General features: G+C 45.0%; 1 protein-coding gene across 2 annotated transcripts in view; it reads right to left on the bottom strand.

Annotated features, from left to right (window-relative positions):
* The window catches only part of LOC143293938 (methyltransferase-like protein 27), a 30486-nt gene extending 18695 nt beyond the window's left edge, over positions 1-11791 (bottom strand). For both annotated transcript variants that reach the window (XM_076605329.1, XM_076605330.1), the window contains exon 1: positions 11028-11791. In XM_076605329.1, the coding sequence (XP_076461444.1) occupies positions 11028-11081 (54 nt within the window). In that variant the 5' untranslated portion in view covers positions 11082-11791. The remainder of the gene's footprint in view (positions 1-11027) is intronic.
* Between the last annotated feature and the right edge of the window lie 1269 nt (positions 11792-13060).

Raw genomic sequence — 13060 nt, 5'->3', positions numbered from 1 at the left:
CTGACAAAAAGAAAAATATCACCTGCAAATAATAACAGAAATATTTGTAATTCTCCTGGGATCATTTAGATGCCAAGTTTACCTTTCTGTGACAGTTCCACTGGTAATTCGTTTATAAAAAAGAACAAACCAAACAAACAAAAATATCAGGGGACTAAGCAGCCAACCTTGTTTTACTCCACGTGGGCATTCAAAGTAATCTGAGTAAGCACCTTTATCACGTGCACAAGCCAACCCTGAACAATACACACTTCTAACAGCTTTATATAATTTCCCATTGATACCACTTTTACGCAATACATCCCACAAGACATTTTGGTTTAACAGAATCGAAAGCTTTTCTGAAATCAACAAAATCCTGTTTGTGTCTGTGTACGTGCATGTGTGTGTGTGTGTGTGTGTGTGTGTGTGTGTGTGTGTGTGTGTGTGTGTGGGAGGGGTGCCGAGGAGCGTGCAAATGTATGTCTGTACGCATACACGCGCGCATGTGTAGGCATACGTGAAAGTTATTCAAGTGATGAAAACCATTTTTCAATGCAAAATCTGTGGTATATATTTCATACGTTTCCCCTGTCTTTCTGTCAGTGTGATCTTGCCATTGGGCAAAACTTCGGAACATGCCTCGAATGAAAAAACTGAACAGATTATTTATATGACAGAGAGAGGGAGAGAGAGATTCAGATTCAGATTCAGATGGTTTATTCATTAAGGCCAAAGCCCCATATGAACGAGGGGCGATAACAACATTAGTGTATGTCATCAGAACTATAGCAATTAATCACGACATAATTATATCTCTTAAGTGAAAAGCTTTATATAAATGTAGAGCCAAATTACGTATAAGTCCGTCATCTGTAGATGCCATCAGCAGATTAAATCGAAATGAACATGGATATATATAATATTTCTTTGGGATAAATTTTTCACGAAGAACACACAAAACGGGGCATTTCAAAACAAAGTGTACTTCATCTTCTATCGACTCTTTACACAATGGACAAGAGAGAGAGAGAGAGAGAGAGAGAGAGAGAGAGAGAGAGAGAGAGAGAGAGAGAGAGAGACAGAGAGACAGAGAAACAGAGACAGAGAGAAAGAGAGACAGAGACAGAGAGAGGGACAGACAGAAAGACAGACATGTGTGCATAACGTGTTTATGACTTGAAAATATTGACACAACAGTTTAAAAACAAACACTGAAATGACATACCACTGAAATAAACTTTTCAGTGAGAAATTTTCGGCGGAGGGAACGCTACAACTGACAGCTGACCTGCGGCTCAACCCACTGTCACACTACACACACCCAATATCTGACGATAAACCAGTGTCACACTATACACACCCAATAACATCTGACGATAAAACACCTGAAAGATGATATGGAGCACATATTATACAGATGTGACGTGGACAGGTGTGGTGGAGGGGGAGGGGGTGCCATGTAAAATGTGTCATTGACTTCTTCCACGTTTACACGTGTGTGTTCTTATTTCTATAACCCACCGAACGCTGACATGGACTGCAGGATCTTTAACGTACCTATCTGATCTTCTGCTTGCGTATACACACGAAGGGGATTCAGGCACGAGCAGGTCCGCACTTATGTTGACCTGGAAGATCGGAAAAATCTCCACCCTTTACCCACCAGGCGCCGTTACCGATATTCGAACCCGGGACCCTCAGATTGAAAGTCCAACACCTTCACCACTCGGCTATTGCGCCCGTCGTTTTGGTTTTCAAAACGTCACTAACATGTGATTGTATCTTACATGCATACATATTCTTGCAACTAAGATCAAAACGATGCAAACTATATTGATGCTGTATGCTATATTGATCCACTCCACTTACGCATACCCAGATTCAAACTCTCCACTGTTGGCCGCCGTTCTTTCTCTGTCTCTGGACCTTGCAATTGGAATGAACTTCCTCTCTCGCTTCGTCAAGTCTCCACACTCAGCTCTTTCAAGTCTGGCCTTAAAACCCACCTCTTCCCAAAATAGCCTCCCTTCCCTGCCTCTTCCTTGTCTTTAGTTTCTCCAGTTTTAGAGTTATGCGTGCGTGAGAATGACTGGTGCGAAAGCGCTTAGATTTGTCTCTGCACAAGATTCAGCGCTATATAAGTACCATTATTATTATTATTATTATTATTATTAAAACAAGCTGGCACTTCTCTCGGCAGAGGCACAGCCTGACAGACACTCTCCGTTCTATCATCTGCTTTGAGTGCAGAGAAGTTTGATGACGTGAGGAAAGAGGGAGAGGAGAAACGACACACACACAAAGAAAGGGTGAGTTGCCAGGTGATGATCATACTGCAAATCTTAAAACCTACTTCCTTAAAATATACTTGTCATAACTCAAATAGTGCTGTTGTCCCAGGCTCATGGCAATGTGAGTGTGTGTGATGGGCAAGTAGAGAGAATGGGGGTGGGTAGATGGATGGTGGTGGTGTGGTTCGGAAGGGAGAATGACTGTCGATTTGTACACTATTTACCTTTTCTATCCAAAGCTTTAGTCTACTTTTTTTTTCTTTCTTTTTTTTTTTTACAAATCTATGGCATGCAAATTATATTTATGCTTCTGTTTACATGTATATATCCCTAACTGAAAATCGCTATTACCTCAGTTGTTAATCATGTTCTTGTGTGTGTGTGTGTGTGTGTGTGTGTGTGTGTGTGTGTGTGTGTGTGTGTGCTGCAGTTGCAGCATTGAGAGTCTGTTACTTTGTGGGTTTTGTGCACTGTGTTTTCTATAATATTAATGGTTCTGTTTAGACTTTTATGCTTGACGTGTTTCTGCACGTGGACCTTTTATTTGTTTCTACCACTTTTTATGTGCTTTCTCGTCTCACGTTCAGTACTGGATTTGTAAAGCGCTTACAGTTTGCTTATGCTTGAATTGTAGAGCTATTTTAACATATCCCCTTCTTTATTATTTCCATTATTTCTTTTAAAATGACTACTATAGATCCGGATACCAATGATAATATCAATACCAAATTGCATCTGTGTGTGTGTGTGTGTGTGTGTGCGTGTGTGTGTGTGCGTGCGTGCGTGCGTGTGGGTGCGTGTGCGTGCGTGCGTGTGTGATACATGTCAGTGTTCTCATTCCGTGTGGCTGAGGGATGTTTCTTGGAAATTGGTGAATAACATTGTGATATATATTCTACATTTCCTGGAAATTGGTGAATAACATTGTGATATATATTCTACATTTCTTGGAAATTGGTGAATAACATTGTGATATATATTCTACATTTCTTGGAAATTGGTGAATAACATTGTGATATATATTCTACATTTCCTGGAAATTGGTGAATAACATTATAATATATATTCTACATTTCTTGGAAATTGGTGAATAACATTGTGATATATACTCTACATTTCTTGGAAATTGGTGAATAACATTGTGATATATATTCTACATTTCTTGGAAATTGGTGAATAACATTGTGATATATACTCTACATTTCTTGGAAATTGGTGAATAACATTGTGATATATACTCTACATTTCTTGGAAATTGGTGAATAACATTGTGATATAATTATATTCTACATTTCTTGGAAATTGGTGATATATATTCTACATTTCTTGGAAATTGGTGAATAACGTTGTAATATATACTATACATTTCTTGGAAATTGGTGAATAACATTGTGATATATATTCTACATTTCTTGGAAATTGGTGATATATATTCTACATTTCTTGGAAATTGGTGAATAACATTGTAATATATACTCTAAATTTCTTGGAAATTGGTGAATAACATTGTGATATATATTCTACATTTCTTGGAAATTGGTGAATAACATTGATATATATTCTACATTTCTTGGAAATTGATGAATAACATTGTAATATATACTCTACATTTCTTGGAAATTGGTGAATAACATTGTGATATATATTCTACATTTCTTGGAAATTGGTGAATAACATTGTAATATATACTCTACACTTCTTGGAAATTGGTGAATAACATTGTGATACATACTCTACATTTCTTGGAAATTGGTGAATAACATTGTGAGATATTTCTTGGAAATTGGTGAATAACATTGTGCTATATATTCTACATTTCTTGGAAATTGGTGAATAACATTGTAATATATACTCTACATTTCTTGGAAATTGGTGAATAACATTGTGATATATAGTCTACATTTCTTGGAAATTGGTGAATAACATTGTGATATATATTCTACATTTCATGGAAATTGGTGAATAACATTGTAATATATACTCTACATTTCTTGGAAATTGGTGAATAACATTGTGATATATACTCTACATTTCTTGGAAATTGGTGAATAACATTGTGATATATACTCTACATTTCATGGAAATTGGTGAATAACATTGTAATATATACTCTACATTTCTTGGAAATTGGTGAATAACATTGTGATATATAGTCTACATTTCTTGGAAATTGGTGAATAACATTGTGATATATATTCTATATTTCTTCCCCTCCACTCTTTGACTGGCCTTCTTTATGTCTCTTGACAGGGGAAAAATGTAGAGTATATATTACAATGTTATTTAAACAAATTCACGATTTTTCCCTTTAAGAAACAAAACTGAATGGACAGAACACAGGGGAAGAAATGTGGATATTGCTGGAGAAACGGTTTGTTATACCGATATTCCGGATTAGAATGCAGTGAACTATATATAGAATGCATTGATTATGTGTTGTACATTAATATATGTGCTATGCGTACTTTAATATTTGCACTGTGTTTTGTGCATGAGTGTACACCAGTAATTTTGATAACGTTGCTGTTCTCACTGTTTTGGCTTTCTCTTTTTTTTTTCTTTCTTTTTTTTTTTTCGATGTTCTTGCCCAGAGATGTAAACAAGCAAGCTTATTCCATTAAGACATCTTTCGTTCGTTTGTTCGTTCGTTCTCTCTCTCCCTCCCCCCTCTCTCTCTCCTCCTCCTCTCTTTTTCTCTCTCTCTCACTCTGTCTCTCTCTCTCCTTCTCTCTCTCTCTCTGTCCCTCTCTCTCTCCATCTCTATCTCCGTCTACACTGTCTGTCTGTCTCTCTCTCTCTCACCCACTCTCTCTCTCTCTTCGTATTCGCATTCGTATTCTCCTCTTTTACTTTAGTGTATATCAACGTGATCAGTATGATAATTTTTATGTGCCGTATAATTATGTTGAAATCTTTCATTTCATGTCACGGTGTTTTACACAGGCCTGGGCCAGCTGTCACCTCTCGACATGTGTGTTGGGCTTAAGTCACGGTGAGAAAGCTGTTCCTTTTTCTTGTTTTCTTGTGTTGTTGTTGTTGTTGTAGCAGCATATGTGGAGGTATGGGCCAGTTTGTCTGCTTTGAAACTGATACCTCCCTCTGTCTGTCTGGCTGTGAGTCTGTCTGTATGTCTGTCTCTGTCTCTCTGTGTGCTGTGTGTGTGTATGTGTGTGTGTGTGTGTGTGTTTGTGCGTGCGTGCGTGCGTGCGCGTGAGTGCGTGGTGTGTGTTTGTGTGTGTGCGTGTGCGTGTGGGTGCGTGCGTGCGTGCGTGTTTGATACATGTGAGTGTTGTCATTCCGTGTGGCTGTGGGGTGGTGAAGAACAGAGGAGTGTTGTGTACTGAATGGAGCCTGGCGGCCTGCCCGTGAGGTGACGTGTAGGTATCTATTCATGGATCCTGTCCTTTGCTGATCGATTCCAATCACTTCCATTCATGGCTACACTGCCCCTCTCCGTGTGCGTGCGTGCGTGCGTGCGTGCGTGTGTGTGTGTGTGTGTGTGCGTGCGTGCGTGCGTGTGTGTGTGTGTGTGTGTGTGTGTGTGTGCGTGCGTGCGTGCGTGCGTGCGTGCGTGTGTGTGTGTGTGTGTGTGTGTGCGTGTGCGTGCGTGCGTTTCTGTGTAAAAAAAAAGACCATTCTGTATGCTCTCTGTGTGTGAATGTGTGTGAGGAGGTTATTGAGCGGTGGTTGGATGTCTTTTTTCATTTTTGGTTGTATGTTTGTTTGTATGTGTGTGTGCTTGTTTTTATTTCAACATAACAAAAATGACACACAAAAAAAACCCTTCTTACGTTTCCTGCGGTGAAGAATCTTAAAAAAAAAAAAAAAAATTCCCAGAGTCCTGTAACTTTTTACAGGAAAAAAAATCTACATCTATGCTACATTTATCAGAGAATCTTCTTGACAGAAAAGAAAAGAGAAAAAAAAAAGATAAAAAGAAGAAGAAAGGCATATATACATCCCATGACAGCAGACTGCTGTTTGCTTGGACCAGTCTGGCATGTTCTGCATGCACTCACAGTGACCACCTGACTCAGTCAGTGGGGCGTGTCCAGTCTCAGAGAGCCCTCACCGACCACAAGGCTGAAACATTATTATTATTATTTTTTTTAAAGTTACCACCATCACCACCACCAAGAAGAATAAGAAGAATACGCTCAAGAAGAAGGAGAAGGAGAAGAAGAAGAAGAAGAAGGGGAAGGAGGAGAAGGAGAAGAAGGAGAAGAAGAAGAAGGGGAAGGAGGAGAAGGAGAAGAAGGAGAAGAAGAAGAAGAAGAAGAAGAAGAAGAAGAAGAAGGAGAAGGAGAGGAAGAAGAAGAAGAAGAAGAAGAAGAAGAAGAAGAAGAAGAAGAAGAAGAAGAAGAAGAAGAAGGAGAAGGAGAAGAAGGAGAAGAAGAAGAAGAAGAAGAATACACGACATGAGGAAACCGGTGGAACACTTTTTCGACGCAAAGTAGCAATGACACAATCCTTTAATTATCACAGAAGCTTTACATAATTATCCCTCAACTTGGTACCACTGCTGTTTCGAAAGTTAGCGTGCATGACAAAGTCTACCAACCACTCCCGACACAATATACCCCACCTCCACCTGGGCTACTGAAACTGAATCTCCCTCTTTCTCCCTCTTACTATGCTCTTATGTGTGTCTCCCAGGCTGTGTCTGTGTCTCTTTCTCTGCCAGTGTCTCTGTCTGTCTGTCTGCCTGTCTGTACCATCCTTCCAGCACCTTCCATTTCTGTCTGTCTCTCTGTGTCTCTGTCTGTCTCTCTCTTTCTGTCTCCCTAAACACACCCTCGAGCAAGTCGGTGAAAGCAGGAAACTGTCACGACTCCTCCTCCTCCTCTTCTCTTGCCCGACACCGTCTGCATGCAGCCTGTTATTAATGTGCTGGCATTGAAGCTGACAAGGATGTGTCTCGCTGTCCACCGAGCGTCATCAACTAGACATACATTTAGTGTACGTTTTTTTTGTTTTGTTTTTCTCAAGGCCTGACTAAGCGCGTTGGGTTACGCTGCTGGTCAGGCATCTGCTTGGCAGATGTGGTGTAGCGTATATGGTTTTGTCCGAACGCAGTGACGCCTCCTTGAGCCACTGAAACTGAAATTGAAAACTGGTGGTGGTGGTGGTGGTTGTTTTTGGTTTGGTTTCGTTTGGCTAAGTTGGCTTGTTGTTGTTGTTGTTGTTAGAGTTTGCTGGATTGTGTGTGTGTGTGTGTGTGTGTGTGTGTGTGTGTGTGTGTTCATTTGTCTCAGTGTTCAGTCGTCTGTCCCTGTCTGTCTCTGTCTCACAATCTGTGTCTGTCTGTCTGTCGTTGGCTTTCTCAATCTGTACCTGTCTGTCTCTCTCTCCGTTTTTTCTTGTGTAAACAAAGTGAGTCAATGTCTCCCCCCTCTCTCTCTCTATCTCCCTCTGTCTCTCTCCTTTCTCCCCCCTCTCCCCCTCCCTCTCTCTCCCTCTATATCTCCCTATCTCCTCTCTCCCCCTCTCTCTCCCCCCTCTCTCCCTATCTCTCCCTCTATCTCTCTCCCCATCTCTCTCTCTCCCTCTATATCTCTCTCCTCTCTCTCCCCATCTCTCTCTCACTCTCTCTCCTCTCCCTCTTTCTCCCCCCTCTCTCCCTCTCCCCTCTCTCGTGACATTTTACCCAGTGGATGAAACACATTACCCCGACACGATAACATCATTTATTCATTCATTCGTTTTCAATACGGACCAGTTGGCCTTTGCGAACCACCCCCCTGGGCCCGACTGTCCTGGTGATGCCCTCTTGGGCGACTGAGAGAGACAGGGGATGTAACTTGAGCAGGTCACTCTCTCCTCTGTCATTTCGTCGGGACAGTTGCCTTCTCTGCATTGCTGCCTTCATCATCATAGCGGGGCACGTCTCACTGATTACTGATTTCAGTCATATTTTATGCAAATATTCGCGCGCGCACGTGCGCGCGCGCACACACACACACACACACACACACATACACAAACAGATATACACACAGAGATACAAGAAATACACACACATACATACAGAGAGACAGACAGACAGACTGACACACACACACACACACACACACACACACACTCTCACTCACTCACTCACACACACACACACACACACACACACACACACACACACACACAAATAAACCACTCGGTTCATAACACGGCTACAAAAGTGGCGTCGCCGACAGGAGATTGATCCACAACAAAATAGATCCAAAATTATCCCTTTTAATGCTTCAATTCTTTTATCCAAAGTAAATCCAAACACAGAATTAAAGCCCCTTACCACTAAGTGTACTTAGTGTAGGATGTTTTCATTCTTTAAATATCTATTATGAAAAGTAAAGCCCCTCACCACTACTCCATTACAACTTGGCGCTGCGAGCAGGGTCGTACCGGGACAAGAGGTTGTACTAACAGTCACAGGGATACTCTAACACAGAAGACAGTGCAGCAGGGACTTCATGTGTACTAACAGTCACAGGGATACTCTAACAGAGAAGACAGAAGACAGTGCAGCAGGGACTTCATGTGTACTAACAGTCACAGGGATACTCTAACACAGAAGACAGTGCAGCAGGGACTTCATGTGTACTAACAGTCACAGGGATACTCTAACACAGAAGACAGTGCAGCAGGGACTTCATGTGTACTAACAGTCACAGGGATACTCTAACACAGAAGACAGAAGACAGTGCAGCAGGGACTTCAGGTCCACAAGAAGAAGCGTCGCCCACATCAAGATGGCTTCAATCGACTTCCTGCCCAAACTCCCGACGCCATCCAGTGAGGAAACCGGCAGTGAGGTCGAAGACTTCGTCCAGGAGGCCAGACTGATCCTTCCGCTACAGCCCCTGGATGACGCGACAGCCTCTCTCTGGCTGATGTCAGCCCTTGCCGGCCTCTCTCTCCCCAGGCCACCAGCGACCAAAGTGGACACCCCAACCAAGATCCTTGCGGTCCTTGATGAGAACTGGGGACAGCAGCGTGACGCCACATCCCCTGCCACTGCCTTCTTCAACAGGCAGCAGCAGCCCAAGGAGACGCCTTCGCCAGAGGCCTTCAGCCAGCTGCACTCCGGCGCGATCTCAGGCGCTACATCCATGACCACCCTGACACCACCTTCGAGGCGGCGAAGAAGGAGGCCCAGCGATGGCTGAGGGAGGACAGCCACACCTACAACACCTGCTCCGGCGTTGACAACACCACTCTTGCCCGCCTACAGACTCCGCTGGCCACGCTAACAGCCGAAGTCACCAGCCTGCGACTACAGCAGCAGTCCCCCATGCTAGCACACCGCCCACATCCTCCACAACCAGCACACCACCCACATCCTCCACAACCACCACACCACCCACATCCTCCACAGCCACCACACCACCCACATCCTCCACAACCACCACACCACCCACATCCTGCAGGACCAGCACACCGCCCACATCCTCCAGGACCAGCACTCCATCCTCCCCGCTGTGCTGCTGACCGCGCCCCACACCCTCCACACTGTGTCTGGTGTGAGAGGTCTGGACACACCGATGACCAGTGTCGCCACAAGCGGCGCTACATGAAGGAGGCAGGCAACCAGAGGCTGAAGACAGACAACCAGCCACATCTAAGGGGAGACGACTGACAACACATGCGGTCAACAAGCAGCATGTCACTGCCAACAAGACACCTCCCCCCAGCCAACAGCACTTGCGACCCAAGCTGCCACCAGAAGAGCTGCGCAGACTTCAGCTTGCTGACCCCACCATTGGGCCAGTCCTGTCTGCATGGCCAGCCACACCAGCCCTCAGCTCCAACTGGCAGACCAGTGTGCTGACCCAGCAGCATGACAGACTGGTCTGCAGGAAGGGTGTCCTGCATCGACGGGTGATGGACCCTAAGCTTGGGGCGTCTGAGCAGCTGTTGCTTCCCAGCAAGCTCCGCCCCCAGGTCCTGTCATCCATACAACAGCGCACTGGTCACCAGGACTTCCAACAGGCTGCAGGGATGATGCGACACCAGGTCTTCCGTCCCGCAACGTGGTGGCAATTTTCCAGATCAGTCCGAGCCGAGCTGTGACTGCATGTCAAAGCAATACCTGAACCAAACCAACCAAACTGGGGCGATACCAACACGCTGAAATGAACACAAGTACTGTGTCGAGGAACAGAACTTACAAGTCATCACCACATTTTACACACAGTACTTATTACAGCGATATGGCGATGACGCTAGCCGTTATGGGAACACACACAATACTCACTCTGTGTGCGAGACTCAGCAAGAGAGAGAGAGAGAGCGAGCGAGAGAAAGAGACAGAGAGAGAGAGAGAGAGCAGGCTCGCCAGAGGAAAATGACCAGTAACCCGGATTGGAGTTCGGATGACTGGTCACTTTAAACACACACACACACACACACACACACACACACACACACACACACACACACACACACACACACACACACAACATCAGTTACAACAGCACACATATGTTTTAAAGGAAAGGGGATAGAGAGAGGAGAAAAACAATCTTCGTGCAGAAAGACCGATATGATGAAGAACACACACACACACACACACACACACACACACACACACACACACACACACACACACACACACACACACACACACACACGCACACACACACACACACACACACACACACACACACACTCACGATTCTTTTCCTCTCTCTCTCTCTCTCTTTCCCACAAGTCACACAGCCAACGACCACACCCATTGTGAAGAAAAGCACCACTCACCTCCTCTTCCTCATCTCCCATCACGCGCTCACCAGAAGAAGAAAAACCCTCCATGGTACACGCACGTACACACACGTGCACACGTACACACACACGGCGACTGCCACGGCAGCTGCAGAAGTTGGAGTAAGAGGATCAGTGGAAGAAGCGTGATGCTGTTCCGATCTCTCTCTCTCTCTCTCTCTCTCTCCCTCTCCCTGTGTCCAAAAACACCGGTACTACACACAAGAAGAAGCCAGAAAAGTCCGCGTTAGTGATTATCCCCCTGAATCCCCTCACACATACACACACACACGCTCACAGACACACTACACTCACTCACACACACCCCTCCGCGCACAGTCCAGCAGAAAATTCGGCAACATGGCACACACACACACTTCACACACACACACACACGTTCAGTTCACAGTCGTCGGCAACCCAAGTTCAGCATTTCCAGACTGCACAGAGAAACAAGCAGAAGGCCTCTCCACACAGTTCAATTTTCTGCCTCTGTCTGAAATCCCGGACACACGAAGAAGACCCAGGGCCAAGGTTGTGCTGGAAACCCCTCCACACACCACAAAGTCCGCAGTGCACTCACCCACACACCACACCACACCACACCACCCACACACACACACACACACTACAACATCCCTTCTCGAAGAAGCCAACGTGATTTTCTCGGTGAAGGCAAGACTCAGTCGATGATATCTTGCCGGTTCTGCGTTGAAAACGAAAGTGATGCTGAACACAAGGACGTGGCAGAAGACCGGCGGAACATCAGACCACAGTGATTGTGGAAGAAAGGCTCGCTGCGTGCGCGAGAAATTCGTGAGGCAGGGAGGGAGGGGGTGGTGATAGTGCTGATGGTGCCGGCTGCAGACAAGGGCAGGGATGGTGGCTGGCTTTACTGCTGTACACTTCCCATCTCTCGGCAGACTTGATGCCACTCTGTGTCTGTTCTGTTCCGTTGTCTGTCTAGGAAGCATAGCCTGGCCGCGGCGCCGACAGTGAAGCCTCTTCTTGCTTTCGTCTGTCTGTCTGTCTGTCTGTATCTCCGTTTCCGTACTTCTCTGTCTGTCTGTCAGTCCGTCTCTGTCTGTCTGTCTGTCTCTATCTCTGTTTCCGTACTTCTCTGTCTGTCTGTCTGTCTGTCTGTCTGTCTGTCTGTCTGTCTGTCTGTCTCTATCTCTGTTTCCGTACTTCTCTGTCTGTCTGTCTGTCTGTCTGTCTGTCTCTATCTCTGTTTCCGTACTTCTCTGTCTGTCTGTCTGTCTGTCTGTCTGTCTGTCTGTCTCTATCTCTGTTTCCGTACTTCTCTGTCTGTCTGTCTGTCTGTCTGTCTGTCTCTATCTCTGTTTCCGTACTTCTCTGTCTGTCTGTCTGTCTGTCTGTCTCTATCTCTGTTTCCGTACTTCTCTGTCTGTCTGTCTGTCTGTCTGTCTCTATCTCTGTCTCCGTACTTCTCTGTCTGTCTGTCTGTCTGTCTGTCTGTCTCTATCTCTGTCTCCGTACTTCTCTGTCTGTCTGTCTGTCTGTCTCTATCTCTGTTTCCGTACTTCTCTGTCTGTCTGTCTCCCTCTTTCTCTCTCCCTGTCTGTCTCTCTGTCACTTTGCCGGGATTCTCTCTCTGTTTCTATCTCTCTCCCTGTCTCTGTCTGTCTCCCTGTCTCTGTCTGTCTGTCTCCCTGTCTCTGTATGTCTCCCTGTCTCTGTATGTCTCTGTCTCATTGTCTCTCTGTCTCTCTCTTCTGTCTCACTGTCTCAGTGTCACCTGACTCTCTCCCTCTCTCTTCTGTCTGTCTCTCTGTCTGTCTGTCTATCTGTTTCCCTCCCCTCTCTCTGTCTGTCTGTATTACTCACTCTTGTTCAGTCGCTCTCTGTCTCTCTCACTCTGTCTCTCTCACTCTGTCTGTCTCTCTCTTGTTCACTGTGTGACAAAGTACGTCAGTGTCCTGTCAGTCTCTGTCTCCGTGTATCTAGTCTGTTTCGGTCTCTATCTATCTATCTATCTATCTATCTATCTGTCTGTCTGTCTGTCTGTC

Source organism: Babylonia areolata, chromosome 19 (assembly GCF_041734735.1).
Source record: "Babylonia areolata isolate BAREFJ2019XMU chromosome 19, ASM4173473v1, whole genome shotgun sequence".
Classification (NCBI taxonomy): domain Eukaryota; kingdom Metazoa; phylum Mollusca; class Gastropoda; order Neogastropoda; family Buccinidae; genus Babylonia; species Babylonia areolata.
Note: the sequence above shows the minus strand (reverse complement) of the source record. Positions and strands in the feature narration are given on the sequence as shown.